General features: G+C 46.1%; 1 protein-coding gene across 1 annotated transcript in view; it reads left to right on the forward strand.

The window, feature by feature from the left end:
• Positions 1-16,995, forward strand: part of CPLX3 (complexin 3) — a 144,629-nt gene extending 127,634 nt beyond the window's left edge. The window contains exons 2-3 of the mRNA XM_085643803.1: positions 7,278-7,365; positions 13,998-16,995. Coding sequence (XP_085499929.1) covers positions 7,278-7,365; positions 13,998-14,216 — 307 coding nt within the window. The 3' untranslated portion in view covers positions 14,217-16,995. The remainder of the gene's footprint in view (positions 1-7,277; positions 7,366-13,997) is intronic.
• The last annotated feature ends 609 nt before the right edge of the window (positions 16,996-17,604 follow it).

The raw sequence follows: 17,604 nt of genomic DNA on the forward strand, positions 1-17,604 counted from the left end.
GTGTGAGGTCGAGGGAGAGTGAGTGCTGTAGAGTTTGAAACAAGGGTGGTAAAAAGAGAGGTGAGGTGGTGAGAGAAAGATAGGGTAGAAAGAGGTGAGAGAGAAATTTGAGCTAGAGAGGTTGAAGGCAGTGCTTAATTTGAGCCGGTGGTTTCCGGTGCTGAGCACCGACACTTATTTGTCAGCACCAGTGCTTATGATAGTCTACCACATGGTGGCGATGTCTGCCTAATTTAGGTTCGAGCACAACAACAGCAGTTTATTAATAAAATATACATTAACAATGACTAATGCGTGCCACCCACGCCATTCGTATACCTTTGGAGGCTTGGAATAGTATGAAATGTCACCCTTGTAGGAGTGTGATGATTAGTAGTTGTGTCATTCGCAGCACTAGCAGGGGCAATGGATGGTGCAAGCTGCAGGGGCCTCCTGACGAGGGCCCTGGCACTTATTTGTTTTTACAACTCAAGCACTGGTACATGGAGAGGTAGAGAGAGGCAGAGAATGAACTAAAGGGAGAGGTGAGATAGAATAACTGAGGTGAAGTAACGAGACACAGAAACATCATTTGTAATGTAATCATCCCCAACTCTCTGAGAGCACTAGAGTGAAGGAAGTCCAGGGTCAGCTGCCAAATTAAAAGGTAATCCGTTTTTTATACCCATGGTTATCACTTTACCGGGGAGTCCCCAGGAGGGTGGGGGCCCTAGGCAGCTGCTGACTTTGCCCAATCCTTAAAGCTGCTCTGCCTCCAAGGCTCCATTGGTTGCAATCCCCGGGGCATCGCCCGCAGTTCGTCCCTGTGTCCCTGGCCTGGCACCAGCAGCTCCTGCATTAAAGGTCTCCCTAGCGGCGAATGACTGAAGCTTCAAGAACCGGAAGTTCAAAAGAAGGGAGAATAGTCAAGTCTTTGCTCCAAATCTTTTAATTTGGCAGATGGTCTTCAGCTCAGACAGCTGTTTGTCACACTGTCGGCTTCCCTGCAGCAAGTATAGGCACTCATTACATGAAGGTAATCGCTGCCCATAATCTACAGCTCCGTTGTAATCACAGGGAACACAAGTGCATCTGTGGAATCAGTACCAGCGCCTTGAGAACCTTACGGGTGAGTAGTCGTGCTTTACAAGCCGCTTGATTGATTGATTGATTGAATTACCACAGAGTGGCATATAATGCAGCCAGCTGGCGCATGCTTCCTTGCACTTAATAGGGAAGCAAATACTGCTGAGGATACAAATTGCCACCTGGCAAAAAACAATACCAGCAGTCAAAAATAAATGTCGATTTCAGGGTCCCTGCAGAACAAAGTACTCCAACATTATTGGCTCAGTGTTCTGGGCCACATAGTACGAAGGCTTCATTCAACCTGTGTGAACTGGTTATTTAAGGATAGCCCTCAGCTGATCCTATTTGCAGCCGTTTTTTTCTGTAATGGATTGCTGAAAGTAATACAATTACCACTGCAGTAATGCATTTTGTCATTGTCAGTAATTGTACTCACACTAGTAGCCTACCAGGCTGGGTTTCAAGGTCAATTCTGGAAAAACAACTAGACTGCAATAAGAAAATTACATACAGTTTTGTTTACATGTATGGCAGACCTGGTGGTCCAGTGAAGTAATGCATCCAGTGCAGGAGTGTAGATATACATGCATGTGGCCTTATGGTTACAGGACTCCCAGTGGGTCCACCCAGCACTTCATTCTTCTGAGGTCGATAAAATAAGTACCATTGAGTTGGAACACAATGACCATCCGTTACTGAGCGCCACAATACCCTTCTGGGTAAACATGAGCGATACAAAAACCCACTGATGCAGCAGCAGCTGCTCCCTGGCATCAGTAGTGGGGCGGGAAGGAGGGGGATTAAAAATATTTAAAAAAGAAAAGATCTCTTATCTACCGGCTGGCCACCACCTCTCCTCTGTCCTCTCCCTTGTGTGAAAAGAAAGCTGGAAGTGCCCAGACTCCCCAAAGCCAATCACAACACTGCAATGCAGCGCTGTGACTGGTCAGAGCGCCGTGGTTCGGTGCTCAGACGGGGCCTGAGAGGCTGGGCATATTCTTCACTCAGGCTGTACAATACAGCCGCCGGTGGAGAACATGCCAAGTGCACATGACTGGCCAGCCCAAGACGGCCGGCCAAACAGTCATGCTCACTTAAGGTGCAGGCACCACTCCTCCTCCCTAATCGGCCCAGCCCAACCCCACCCTGCATAACTGCCTCTGCACAGTGCTGTGCTGAAAAGCAGTGGGGCGACGCTCCTCCACCTTAGCGAAGCAGCCGCCCCGCACTTATGTTCATATTATAATAGTGACAGGTACCAGTGAGAAGATCCTGCGGGCCTATTAGCACGTGAGTTCAGTAAATCAGAGAAGACTGCGGTACAAAAATAAGCCTAGAAAAGCAAAAGGACATGCGGCCCTGGCATCATGCGTGGTGATATCGGGCTTCAAAGACTAGCTGGTTGTACAGGAGGTCTCTGTCACTCCCTTTCCTGATAATGTCATGTGGCTAGAATGTATATGCTGTGCACAGAAACTCAGCTCATAGTTATATATTACGATGCTCACGGATTGATTATGATGTAATGTGTGCTTTTGCCTGCAAACTTAATAAACAGATTTTATAAATAGAAAAGCAAAAGGACAGACCATCCCATGAACATGTAAGATGATAAAGAATTTGTTGATTCTTTAGGTGAAACGTGTATTTGTCTATTATCATAGGCCTATTGACGATGCCAATCGGTCGGGCGACTGGCCGCCATCACAGCTGGAATGAGACCACCTGACAAGGAGTTAGCAGTCCCACCTGGAATATTAAGATAAGACCACCTTTTTCTACTGCGTCTTGTGCTGCAGCACAAGCCGTAGTAGAAAAAAGCTCTTGGTGCACATCCATGCACCATGTGCCAGGCACTATGTGGTGCCTGGCACATGGTGCATAGATGTGTAGGGAGGCACTAAATATGCCCCCCAGGCCACTTAGCAGTGGCCCATGGGGGACGGAGCCCCTGCTTGGGGCCTCCAAAGTCCCTTTGCGACAATCTTTATATTGCAGTGGGACCGCCATGAAAAGGCTGTCTGAAATGGGCATCGTAATCCTGACGGCGGTGCCTGCTCAGGCACCGCCTCCATACAAGATCACAATTCCGACTGCCACCACGTCAGAATCATTAGATCCTGAGGGAGGTGGCGGTCCTTCCCCGGTCAGCCAAGGGTCCAACTGCCTGCATCGTAATGCGGCAGTCAGCCCGAATGGCTGTCTGTTGGTGGGACCGCCACCGATGTCCTGGCAGTGGTGAGTCTTACCTGCATCGTAATGATGCCCATAATTTGGACTCTTCCATGGCTTCCATATCGGAGTCATTCACCGTAAGCCTCTCTAGCCGAGAGCTCACTCTTCTAAGTGGTAATCTCTTATGGAAACCACCTTCTCCCAATTATGCTAGCCTACCAGTGGGCCCGTTTACTGTCAATTATGGCAGACCCGCTGCCACACCCGCACTGACCACAAGCACCTGCAGGGATTCCAGTCTCATGTTAGGCCATACATAGGCTTAATTTTAAGAAAACCAGGGCTGATAAAGCCAACAGTTGTGGCTTTTGTGTAGGGTCTGCACCAAAGCTGCACAATATATGACCACACTTAGAGCAAGAAAAAATAGACATAGAGCAACACGTCTATGGACATGCATGTTTGCAACAACCAACATACAGGCATTAATGCACAGATTCAAAAACAGGGTGAATTGCGTCAGTGCAGCACAGGATGATGGGGCGCACGGTGATGTGCTGCTAGAAATTACAAGTAGATGCTCGCGAGAGAATCTCTAGGAACGGACCCCAGGGGAGCACTGGGCGAAGTACCTCAAAGAAGCACAAGCTGCATTGAAGTGTCCTTTGCTTTGTTCTTAACAAAAGAAACCGTCTCTCAAGCAACAAACTCACTTATTTTTCCGTACTGTGGCCCTTTTAATCCTTTTCATATCTTGCATTTACATTTTATTACAAACACGGAGGGGCATATTTACAAGGTAATGGCGGCACACAGATGTGGCAAATTTTGCAGCGCTGCGCTCCGCCATTTCCAAAATGCAGGGATGCATTTTGGATTTACAACAGTATGGTGCACCACTGTGTTTTCTCTAGTGCTGCCACTAAAAATAGCTGCCTAGTGCCAACACAGACCCCCTTGTGCCATAATGCAAGGGAGCCTGAGTTGCAGGGAATGACGGTTTATGGGGTGTCCGGTCCTGCACATAAACAGTCGTAATGTCGATTTGTTACTTCTATGTGTGCTGCATTCTGCAGCACACATGGAAGTAGCAAATCACCATTATTTAATGATTGTTTATGTGCAGGAAGGGGCACCTTCATGCACATAAACAATCATTAATGGTGTTTTGCTATTTGTATGTGTGCAAAGAAAAAGCAAAAACAAGGAGAAATATTAATATTTCTCCTTGTTGCGCCATTCTAACGCCTGCTATCGCGGTGCTTTTTTGGCACAGCCTCAGACGTACAGATACTTGGAAATCTGGGACAGCGCCAAAAAGTAATGGGTGTTGCGGTGGAACGCCCGCAGCATTTACCTTTCCCATAAAGTGATGCGTATAATGGGGTCATATTTACAAAGCGGCATTAAGCCACTCAAAGAGGCTTGGTGCAGCTTCTAAATATGGAGAAGGGCATAGTGCCACCAGAACGTCAGTAAAAGTGATGTTCTGGTGGCGCCATGCCCTTGTAAATACACCCCAGAGTGTCTAATGAGAAAGTATTTGCATGTGAACGCCACAAGTAGAATTATAAAGCCAACCCTTAACAGCAGTGTAACTGTGGCTACGAGGGTGGGTGAGAAGAAGGGGGGCAGTGAAGGCGACAGCTGTGTGTCTGGCACAACCATGGGTCTACCAGGATTGTTTAACAGTGGAAGTATTCCATTCTAGCTTCTGAACCTGGGGTACGGGACTGCTCTAATAGTGGATTCTCAATATCATGTGGGGCTGCTTAAGTTGTGGTCCCCACCTCATCCCACTTGTCAGCAGTAGGACCCTCCCATAAAGAGCAGACACTGCTTGAGAAACTGGGACCCACCAGCATGATGAGTCTTAGAGGTGGGAGACAAAGGTGACAGGCCCATGATGCAAAGTACGCGTGATATGGGCAGCATTCCTGTGTGACTGAATGCTTGTCCCCAGTGGGTCTTCATTCTAACTGCACAAAATAGTGACAGGGGCATAAACAGCTAGCACAGGTCAAAACCAATGGCTATTCCCAGTGCAATAAAACCGAAATGGACTCACAATTCAGCAGAAAATATTTATCCGCAAATATGTTTCCTATCACTTGGTAAATGCTGGTATATGAACACTATCTTAGTTGAAAGTCAGTCAGTCAATATCTTTATTACAGCCTAAAAGGCCATAAAAGACCAAAATAAATATATAAATGCAGATATCTGAAAACAATTAAAAATGCAGAGCAAGTAAAAGAGAGAAAGAAGATCTGACTAAATATATTACAGTAAAACCAGGATGAAATATGTTAAAACGTTAATTGCAGCAGCATTAGCGGGACACCTTTTTCTGTCTTACCCTCCACATAGACATCAGATACCGGGAGACTGCAAAGTCAATGGACTGACTTTAATTACGTTTGAGTATTCTAAGGGCTATGCTGTAATTCCTGGTACTCAAATTATGACAGGGTGGCAAAACCCACTTTTTCCCGGACCATGATAGGACTAACAAAATAGAATGACATGTTCACCCCAGGGCAGAAAGGGCATGTTTTGCCAGACTCGGAGTTCCCAAACCTCCTCGCAGTGGTAAAGGCTTGAATGGGGAGAATTCCTGAATGGAACTTTTAGTTCAGGGTTCTGGTATGGGGGGGCAGGGTACCATCTCATCCAAAAATGATTAAAAGCAGTAGTCAATTTTGAACTCCAAGAAGGAATCAGCGAGGGAGCTCACCCTAGAGTTACTTACAGTATGTTGGCCCACATATGGCCAATGGGCTCTTTTCAATGCCTGTTTGGAGACCTGTGCAACATCAGTTGGTGTTGACCAGAGATTGCCAGAACCAGTCTGTCTCAACCGATCCCTGACTACCCTAAACCAGGAATTCCTACTGGACTGATCAGTGAAAAACAACAATTCAAGTTTTTTAGATCTGAGTTTGTCTTAATAAAGCGAAGTATTTTTGGTGGATGGTTTCCCCTAGCCATAATTAATTTCCACCAAAATATGGAAGGAAACGCCAAAATGTTCCTGAGCTAAATGAGTTGTAAGCATATACCTCAAATTATGACCCACCTCTTATGCCGCTACGTATCCCCCCTACATGCCGTTACAGCTGAACGTTTGTTGCCTGATTTGACTCCTCTTCCCGTCATTTCTGGATGCTCCTTTCGATCTCCCTCTCCTTGGTGTGCCCAGACAATGTCCATCAGCGGCAACACCAATCAGGCTGGGACATCTCAGTGGTACAAAGTAAGTGTAATTGCCTGATTGGTTAAGAAAGAAGACACTCCCTGGAGATCTAAACCTGATGGGCAAGCCATGAGTGCCAGCTCTACCTAAAGTCGGGGATACCAGCAGAAACGTTTTAAGGCTTGGGTAAAGTGGGCCCTGGCCCAATGCCCCCACTTTCTAGGAGCCCTATCATTAAACTTTCAAGACAGTCCAAAACAGTGACATAAAGCAGAAATGATGGGGCCACCTGGACAACATGAAGAGGAGCTCACAGGTCTCCAATAGCTCATAAATATTAAGCAGCTTTGCTCTAAATGGGGTCCCCTGAATGACTGGGGACCCCTTCAAGGTTTGAGGTCAACAAAGAGGGTTGTCAATGATCAGACCATAGTTGCTGAGGGTGTGAATGAGCTGCAAATGGATAGTAAATTCAGAGTTGTACCGAGCAGGGGGTTCCAAATAATGTTTGGTCCGCGGCCCCCAATATCTTTAAGATATCCCTGCCTTCCAGTGTGATGTGAGTGCCACAAAGTGGCTTGTAGAGAGTACTGCTGTCCTAAACAGCTACCCTTCTGGAAAGTTAACTATCTCCCCCTTCCTTTCACACAACACAATACTAAAATCAAAGGGACAGTTAGACATTTTGCTAAACGTAGAAGGTCCAAAATGTACTCCAATTGCACTTGGTACACTGTATAGTTTAATGTGAACAGCCATCTGGCTAAAGATTGGAAAGAAAGACACTGAAAAAAGCAAATCTCCCATGATCCAAGTAAAATGTTACTTTTCTTCGCAGGATGGAGAGAGACGCCCAGTTCACCCAGAGAAAAGCGGAGAGAGCCACACTAAGGGGGCACTTCAGGGATAAGTACCGGCTGCCCAAGGTAAGGATCTGACCTCACACCGGCATCTACGCATGGCCTTCACCGGCACCCACATCTGTCTATAGTGAGTTGTCCCCATGGGAGGTGTATCTTTGGTTACTTTCTTTCAATAGATGATTCAGAGGCTTTCATCTGGTGAAAGGGGACTGGTCGACTAATTTGGTGGGCGTGAGGGGCTTTGAACTTGCTGCATCACTGAGATTTATCCAGATTCATGTACTGTTAGGGTGCCCCCTAGTTGTGTTCGAATGAGGTCATTGGTGGTGTTAGTGGGACCCTTTTGTATTATTCCCACAGCATTTGCTCTTGGATGTTTACTGGGGCCCCAGACTTTACTGACAGAGGACTGCTTTAATAATGCAGTTAATAAAGACACATCATGCCAGCCAGAGTTGTAGCAGTGGACCTTTATTTGGAGGTTCCATTGGTGCAGCAGATGCAGTGGCACCGGGGCTCAAAGAAATGAGGGGCCCACTGAACCCTGATTATTGCTGTATTTCACTTAAAGAACCGGGCAGTGTTGCCTACTTACTTCCTTGCACTATGACCCATGACGCCTTACCTAGGTCACTAACTGACAGTGGCGACTGGCACCACTAGAGAGTGGTGGGACGGGAACATGGGTGGTGGGTGAGGGACATAGTAAATTAAGAAAATTAAAAATAAAGAAATAAAGACAAAAACATATACCTGCACGAACGTCCTCTGTGCTCCTGTCCGGTCTTCATCTTCTCTTCTTTTCCTCCAGCACAGGACCCTCAACAACTCCCCTAACCAATCCTGGCACAGCCTTCATGCTGCATGGGAGCAGTACCAGGACTGGAGGGAGCGGTCCTGTCTTGCCGCTCCCGAGGACACACCCCCTGCACCTGCTCGCACCCAGCTGTCTTAAGAAAGCTGGGTTAGAGCTTTCAAAGTGCGCATGTCTGGCTGGCCATCCCAAGACGGCCGGCCAATGAACATGCGCACTTTAAAAAGTATACAGGCAGGCCACCCTCCTCCCTGCTACTACCACACCGTAAGCACCGCCCGCCCCAACCTGACACTCGATTTGGGACAGGGAGGTTGTAAAAAAATAGAATGGCAATTTATTGCCATTTTATTTTTCATCTCTGGGGCATTTTGGGGCATTTTGGTTAGCTCCTCCGCTCAAGCAGTGGAGCTGCCCCTGCGACTGATGTGATTATATCACACTTTTTCCTTCCACCCCACTTTCGATGCAAAGGTCTGTGATCCAGAGTGAGTCAGCAGCCACTGGGAGCTGACAGAGTGGGCGCATGTTTCCTCTTCATGCTCTCTGCGGAAATATGTTTTTGTTAACGTTGGCCGGGTGCACTTTTGCCTGATTATCCTCTGGCTGGAGAGAAATCCTTTTTGGCTCCAATGCAGGATGTATTTTGCCTATTATGTATGTCTCAATTCTCCCACATAGGATGGTGTTGAACAATGTCTCCAGGCTGCTTCTCACTAGACACTCCTGTTATTATTCGGGGCCATGTGGTCCCCATTTTTATAACGAGCAGTTAAGTGCTTCTTGCCACGATTCATAGTTTTTCTGATGCTGAAGGCAGCTCTGATGAGCTGCTGCACTGCACCGTGTTATGACTGATGGAGTAAGAGTCGAGTTTTTGCCTTTTGTTTCTCGTCTTTCAGTTGCTCCTATCAACCTTTCTTGTCACTGAGGTGGGTAGTGGGATTTCTGAAGTGTTTAGTTGCACTTTTTGCTTTGTGAATGAAGTTTCTGATCTTATGTCATTCACTCCCTTTTCCTGAATGTGTATACATTTTGGCATACTCCGGTTTGGGATGCCTAGCCCCCTCCCTCTACGTATATGTCCTTATTCCTGTATTTACTTCACAATTTGCTCAATGTTCAAGCTAGAAGTGTTTCTGCATTTAAAACTCGTTTTCTTAAACCATCAATGCGCTGAATGTTTCAGGGTTCTTTGTTAAGCGCCAGTCACTCGGTTCCCTCTGGTTTTTCCTGGTTTCACTCTTTAGTGTGGATGGCTTTCAAGTCAAGTAGAACTAAAAGAATAAAGTTTTTTCTCTGTTCTTTCACTCTATGTGGCTGCGTTTTATTTAATGATGAGCTGGAAACTCTCTTCAGGATGTTTGTGGCACCCCTGGTAGGATATTGTCTCTCACCTGAATTCTGGCTGTTCTGTCTCAGTACAAGACGTTCTACTGAGAAGAGACAGCCGCACGGTGAACCATTGTGAGGCGCATTAAAGGGGTCATCCAGTGTCGAGGGAGAACAGTCTCTGTTCCTGCCCAGCACATGCATCTCTAAGAATCAGCAACAATATAGCCTTAAAACCTGCTGCCGAGGGCTAAACCAGTTGTTAAAGGCCATGAATCCGAGGAATAGACCTGAGCCGCAGTCGGGTCCGTAACCATGGTGAGGGTCTTTAACAACTGGTATAGACCGATGCAGAAGGGCTATAAGGCTTAGAACATTCCAGACTCTAAGGGTAGAAGGTTCTAAATTAAAAAGAGGCAAACAGAAAGACAAACATTGAAATGTTGGAGCTCTGGACTTATACTCGCCATTAATGGGCCAGAGCTACTCCATTTTCTTGAATGGAGCTCTCCACATTCTAATGTTTTCAGATGCGTTTCTGAATGTTCCTTGGTGTCATGATATCTGCTTGGGACATAATGTGAGGTCTTTCATCAGATGGACCCTTTAAATCCTATAAAATCTTGATCACTATTGCTCTGTTAGCCTACTTTGCTTTTAAGGTCGAGTCCGCCAGCAAGTTGGTGACCTCTTCAAAATTGTCAAAGAACTCTGAGCCCCCAAAATACTCAACCTCCGTTCAGGCTTCCAGCGACCTCGGCTGTACACTTTTGGAATTCTTTTAGGACAAAAGTGTTGGGAATTATCCTTCTTTGTCTCTTGTGCCCTACTCTAAAAGTCACAACATCATCACAGCTTCTACCACACTCAGCCCTCTTGTAATGGATGCCACTGCCTCTCCTTTGGACTCTGCCCTGGCCATGCACTAACCAAGGCGCTTGACGGCATCGGTACTGCGATCAGTTCACTTTGAAATCCGCCTCCCTCCACTGCCAAGGACTCCTCAGAATGGAAAGCGGCCAGGATAGCTCATGCCATTGACACTAAATATTCAGTCATTTCCACCCTATGTCGCTGCTTCCTTTTCCTTCCAAATGACTTGAGAAAGAAGTCAATGGATAAACCTCACCTGCGACTAAGGATGATAATGTCGATGATCCAACTCAATTTTGCTTTTCGCTCCTACATGGAATAGAGAACCAGCACCGATTGCAGTCCCGGTAGCATGAGGCTCAGAATATCCTGCACTGAGACAGAGGCGCTGCCTTGATCCTCTTACCGCTCAGTGCTGCTTTGGACTCAGTATCCCATGCTGTGCCTATCCATTTCTTACAACAAAGTGGCATGTACCGCAGTGCTCGCCCCTGCCTCACATCTTTCTGGACTGACAAATCTCTGGGTTCAATTCCCTCCTTTTTGCTCCTGCTGTAAGTCTCTGCCCTGCAGAATCAAATAGAGCTCATCTCCCACCCCCATGGTTTTCAATATTTTTTTATTTTTTCTTTAACTCCCTTGATTTGGTGGTTTGGCTTCTCTCTTATGACCTACATTGATGACACGTTATCACATTATCATTTCCTTTACTAATGTTCTGCCTATTGCGCCACTGAAGTTATCAGTCTGTATATCCACTTTATGGTTGAAACCGGTCTTTTACCGGAGCCCAACAGCCACACAACTGATGTCCTGATGTTTAAAGGTGCGCGTCGGGATCGGTCCACTCCATGGCTGCCAACTGGGATAGGCTCCTGTACCCCAGTAAAAGCAGCTAAAAATCAGGGCTTCATTTTTGATCATTCTCTAATCAAATCAAGATTGTTTCCTCGTATTGCTTTTTATCTAAGAACCCTATTTCAAGAGTTTTCCTCTCCACCAAGTTTTCCTCTCCTCCGAGTTTTCCTCTCCTCCCATCCAGCTGTGCAAGCCTTTAATCTTGTCTGGTATAAAATATTGCAATTCGTTGTAGTTAGGTTCAAGGACTTTGCTTCTCCATTGCCTGCAATGAATACAAACTTGAGCCTGATGTTGTGCTTGCTGGCATGCGCTTCCACCTTCTTGTCTACCCCTTACTTCCTTCCCCTCTCCCCTTTTATCTCTCAGCTCCTCACTGATTCCCATTAGCTGGCGTTGTTTGATAAGCCCCTGTGTGTACCATATGACTTTTCATAAAGGCCAGTCTATCTTTAGGAGCGGCTGCTCCATCGCCTACCACCCAGAGTCCTACACTCAGCCTCAGCAAACCCTCTGTAAGAAAAGAAAAAAAAGAAAACATGCCTACTTGCATGTTCGTAGTCGTTCCTTCACATTTCTTTCTGCTAAACATTGGTACTTTCTTCCATTATCTTTTTTCTCCCGTATAACCATCTTTACTTCAGAATGAAGCTAAAAAAAGTGGATACCCTGTTAGAGTAAGAGTGCGCTACATCAGAATGTATCATTCCATAATTCTTTCATCTTCCTGCTGGTGAGGGTTTGCTTTCGTTGACCTCGGCGGAGGTTTACCTGCTTGGTGTTGGATGGGGGCTGAGCCATTTCTTTTAGTTCCTTCCTGGTTTCATACAGAATCATCCTCGTGTATCTCGGGTTGGTTGTGCTCTCAGAGGTGGGACTCGAGCTACAGTTAAGTGCCTTGATGTTTGATGGTCTGTTAGTGATCGCATTCTGTGACCGGGATGGTTAGTTTAGGACACTGGGTGAATGATCTCAGTGGACGCTGCCAATGAGATGCAAGAATTTGTTTGCTATTTTTTGTTGGTCTTTTGAAAATTGGAGAACTGGTCTCTACCATGTGCTTATTCCCCCCAGTGGTGGTGATGTTTACTTCTGTGCATGTTCTTGGTACAGCTCTCTAGTTATCAGAATGTTCCTCGGGCTTTAGAAGAAGAGGGCCTCTGACTCTGCAATGTGCAGGGCCTCCTTGGCATAGTAGGCAGATTCAGCCGGCGGATGTTTACTGTGCGTAGGTGAATTCATGCCATTTGTGAGAATAACTACTTCGATGACCGGTCTTTGTTTCAGATCACATATGGTTGGCATTAAATATTTGGGCAATTCACATTTGTAACCTTGTTTCTGACCCCTCAATATCTGCCTCATTTCTGTTTGTGGATTTTCATTGGTTGTAGATCCATTTCTTGATATTCGGTTCTGCCCCGTGTCATTGACGAGGTGCCAAGAATGAAATTATCCTGCAATGGTTTGTTGGACAAACTCTTTGTCACCAACAATGGTTGATTTCTGGCCTTCAGAGCGCCAGTTTCTGAAAGGGCCACATTCAGATACGATTCTTAAATTGTAGCACAAGTCGGTGTGCGACACTAGGATTGAAGACCAACATTTGTCAATTGTAGCACCGATGTGGAACACTGAGACTCATGACCAACATTCTTCGAGAGGTTAGATTAAGGATTAATGTCACATCACGTGTAGCCTTCTGGTGTGCAGATATACCACATACCAGGCCATACCACTCCTCCCCCCTTTTTGAAGATTTCATATTTGAAACTTGCAAAAAAGCCCAATTGGTACTGGTAAGTTCGATATGTTGGACCCAATGTGTACCTCTTCCCCAGTTGCATGTTGTGAGAATCATTTATCACTCCAACGTGGTGGTAATTGATTAATAGTTTGCAACCAAAATACTGGTCTCGAATTGTTGATGAATAGGGTACCTGTTTGAGAAGGGGCATGCCAACAAACTGCGAGGAGCTATACATTTCTGAGCACATTTTAGGAGTGGGTTAGACTTCACCTACTCTAAAAGAGGTTTAGTACATAGCAAATAACTTTGTCTGCAGTTGCAATCCCTCTGATTTTGCAAATCAAGGGCCTGTGACTGCTAAAAAGTTAAGTACATCTGGTCCGTATTATTATGGTTATTCGCAGATCGTACCCCACAAGACCTTGGTTGTCAAGCACAGAATGAATTAAACTACATACTTATCAAGTCCCAAAGTCCACCATGATAACATACATCTAGTGCATCACTGCTACGCATTCAGCCACATCCGACTGCATCCTTCCTTATACAAAAGGCCCAGCCTGTCACCGTCTAACCTCCCCTGTATGAGATCCAACTTGGTGTTTTACAGATCATCTGTAGGTACTTACATTTCCTTGAACTCAGTACCTCTCTCCTTCCACCTTGCATTTTTTCTTGCTACTCTCTTCTCCTCTCCCTTTTGTAATCCCTCTCCTGCCCACTTCTTGTTTCTTCCCCTATACTTCCTCTTCACTCTCTCTTGCCTCAACGATTTCTTGTCTCCCCCTTACTTCCCTCCCCTCTCCACTTCTCTGATCCTCTTCCCTTCCCTCCTACAACCTTCTTGTTTCCCCCTACTTTTCACCCTCTCCACTGCTTTTCTCTCATTTCTCCTCTTCCTCCCTCCCATCATCTTGCATCTCTTATTTTCTACTTTCTCTCCTTCCTTTTGTGCCATTCTCCTGTCCGTGACCTTACAGTACTCTCATCTATTCTCCTTTTTCTTTCTCACTAAATCTGTATATCTCATGTGTCACTGAAGACTGGCATCACTCTTCTCTTTTCTAGAGTGAGCAAGATGAGGCCCAGATCCAGTTAGCTGGGGGTGACGTGGAGCTCCCGAAAGAGCTGGCCAAGATGATCGAAGAGGATGAGGAGGAAGAGGACCACTCCGTCATCGGCCAGCTGACCAGCATGCAGAATTTGGACCTCGACTCGCTGAAGGACAAAGCACAGTCAACAATAGAGGACATTAAGCAGTCGGCTGAGAAGTGTGCAGTCATGTGACTCTGCTCTCAGCGGAAGACGTCATGTGAACCCTGTTGTCACCTATGTGACCCTCCGCAGTCAGCTCAGAAACGTGCTCTCCCTAGGAGCCCACTTCCTGCGTCCAGTGTGAGGGGAAGTGACTTCTTATAACTTGACCAAGCTCAATTATTTTGGAGGTGTAGATGGATCTAAGCCATGTGACTGTCCCACCAATAAAGTAATCACCCTGATAGACCTCCCCCGTCATGAAGTGAGAACCATCCTACGAGTTTGTCTTGTCTTCCCCAATAATGTATTACAAAAGTCTACTGTATCTGCTGTGACACCCTTCCACAATCCTTACCCCATTCTGGAGTCAAACTATCTACCAAGGCACAAGAGCCTGTTGACCCCACTAGTTTGCACATAGATTAATCTGATGAATTTGTGTCGTCCTCGACAGGCGATTCCTAGATCAATCTATGATCACCACTTTCCAGCATTATTGCTGTCATGCACAAGGCAGTCTCTGGCAGTCTGAGTTCTCTGAAGCAGCATGCTGCTGCACGTGACACTGTGAAAGTCAATCCTTAGCATTACATGAAGTTCAGAGAGGTTAGTGACAGTGCACCCCATCTCAATGCTTATCCTAATCTTCTGACATGTCAATTGATAACCGTAGCATCTTAAGCCCTATCAGCTGAGGGACATGGGGTCACTAACTTGGACTTGGAAAGTCCTTTCTCTCTGTCACTGATGTATGGCCCAGCACCAGTACATGATTCTGTGAGCATTGATTCAGTCTTCCTCCTTAAATATTGGCAGTTTCCATGTGAAGGGGAACACAGGGATATCACGACTTGGATTCTCTGTACGGTGAGTGTGAAAGCCTTGAGCGAGGGGATTACCTTTATTCTCTTAGTAATGGGCCACTAGAAAGTTACACTGGTTACAGGTGTACATACGAGGTCCTGATTCATGAAACAGACCAAATTTACTTATTGGACATCATGTCTTCAGATTATCTGGTCTTTGAACATTAATTTCTAGCTAGCTTTGATCAGGGGCGGGGCCAATTCACTGAGAAGGCAATGCATCAGTGATGGGACCAAGTCACTGAGTGGATAATTCAACAGTGATGAGACCAAGTCACCGAGTGGGTCATTCAACAGTGATGGGACCAAGTCACTGAGTAGATAATTCAACCGTGATGGGACCAAGTCACTAAAGGGTAATTCAACAGTGGTATGGCCACAAGTAACTGAATAGAATTGGGGCCCAGTGGTTTGTCGGACAATTTACCAAGTCATTAGGTAAGATTTTTGCCATGCCACCCAGAAGGAATCTTGCCAAGTACCAGGACAGGGGTGTGGCCAGGTCACCTAGCAGGAGTGTGTCTTATTCACTGAGGAGGGGCGTGTTCAAGTCACTGGCAGTGGTGTGGCTAATCCACAGAGCATAAGTCTGACCAAGCTAATGGTCACAAGAAGTCTTTATCCACGAGTAGGGTCATGCCATTGAGCAGCTGTGTTGCCAAGTCATAGATCAGAAATATAGCAAAACTACTGAGTAGGCACATGGCCAAATCAGTAAGACTGGATGTGATGATGACATACCTAAGCAGAGGTATGGCCAAGTCACTAAGCAGGGGCATGAGCATATCATGTGTGACGAAGTAACTGAGGACTGGTGTAACCAAGTCACAAAACAAGTACAGCCGTATCAGTGAACAGAGGTGAGACCAATTCATTTACCAAAGGTGTGGACAGGTCAGAGGGGGGGGGGAGGGGGCTTTACCACATCACAGAGCAGCTTGGTAGCCAAGTAACTAAACCGATGTATGGTCAAGTCACTAAGTGCAAGTGTAGCAATGTCACCAAGCAAAAGTGGGACCAAGTTAGTAAGAAGAGGTGTCTCCAAGTCAAATAGCAGGATTTTGTCCAAGACACTAAGCACTAAAAAGGGATGTGGCCAAGCCACTTTGCCTGGGGCACAGCCAAGCCGTCCACAACAGGTGCCATTTAGTCATTGAACACTATGGCCAAGCTACTGAACAGGAGTATGGTTAAGTCACTTAATAGGGATGTGGCCAAGTCACTGGGCTGATAGTTAGCCAGGCCACTGAGCAATGGTGTAGCCTATTCACAGGGCGTGGATGTTACTAAGTTGCTAAGCATGGGTGTGACCCCTTCACCAAGACGTGAGGTGATGAAGCCACTTGTGGCTAGGTATGACTCATAGGTGTGACCGAGATCTCTTTGAAGGAACTCACAGTCCTCAAGATACAGGTGCCACTGATGGCAGAAAGTTTCTTACACCTTCTGATCATCAGAACATCCTACACCAATGCTTTGGCTTCCTAACATGTGCTACAGTGGCCCACAGGGGGTTCAAAGACCCACCTGGAGTAAACACTCCTCTCTGGCACCTAACTATTGTGGACTCCATTACCTTACTGTCTTTAATCCAGATTTGTGTGAAAGGGGCTGTGAATGGTTAGGTGCCCCAGTTGAACATCCAACACACTGGGCCTCTAGTGGGGGAGCGTACGGCCCGCTGGCTGCTGTTGTGGTAGTAGAGTCTCGCCACGGTGGAATTTAATCCTTTTGCTTCACCCTCCCACCTCTTACAAGTGCCACCACTACCCACATCAGCCCACACCTATCCCCTTGAGAAGGAACCGACACTGAGCCCTCCATGGAGCCTGAGGACTGAACTTCTCCTGTTGTCTTAGCTTCCAGAAAGTGAACCTGCTGAGACTGCAGTCCAAGTCACAGCTTTGTTTTTATGTGTTGAATAAAAAGAAACTGTACTTTAATCTATGATTTTCAGACTTTTATATGGCGGCAGTTATGGAACCTTGTGAAAAGAAAGACCCGCTGATACTGACATATCTTAGCCAGTCAAATGGGAGGATGGCGGGTGGGAGGAGGTGGTGAGAAGGACTGAAGGGTGAGTATGAGGTTTCCCAACCAACACTGTGGTACATGCAACCGAAATAACCATTGGCAATGCAACAAGTCTGTTTTATAATTCAAAGTGTCTCTTCAGGCACTCAATGATGACGCGCCCTACATGCACCCTGTCCCTCAAACTTGCACTCGAGCATTCATTCATTCATTAACTGACTCATTCTTGCACTCCTCCACTCACCATTCAAAATAATTCCCACAAACACACCAAGCATGTACTATATAAGTTAAAAGAATAAAAGCAGAAGAAAGAAAAAATGCTGACACCTATACATAATGATCATACGCAATATAAGATAGGTAAAAACGTGAACATAAGCAGTGGGTAGCCACCTTAGAATAAGATACCACAACACAACCTGTGTATTTATAAAGCACACGTTCACCCAAATGGCATCATGGCGCTGAATAACAGATGCTTATTGTTACTCAACGGTACTCATTTTATCGACCTC

Source organism: Triturus cristatus, chromosome 3_1, assembly GCF_964204655.1.
Source record: "Triturus cristatus chromosome 3_1, aTriCri1.1, whole genome shotgun sequence".
NCBI lineage: Eukaryota > Metazoa > Chordata > Amphibia > Caudata > Salamandridae > Triturus > Triturus cristatus.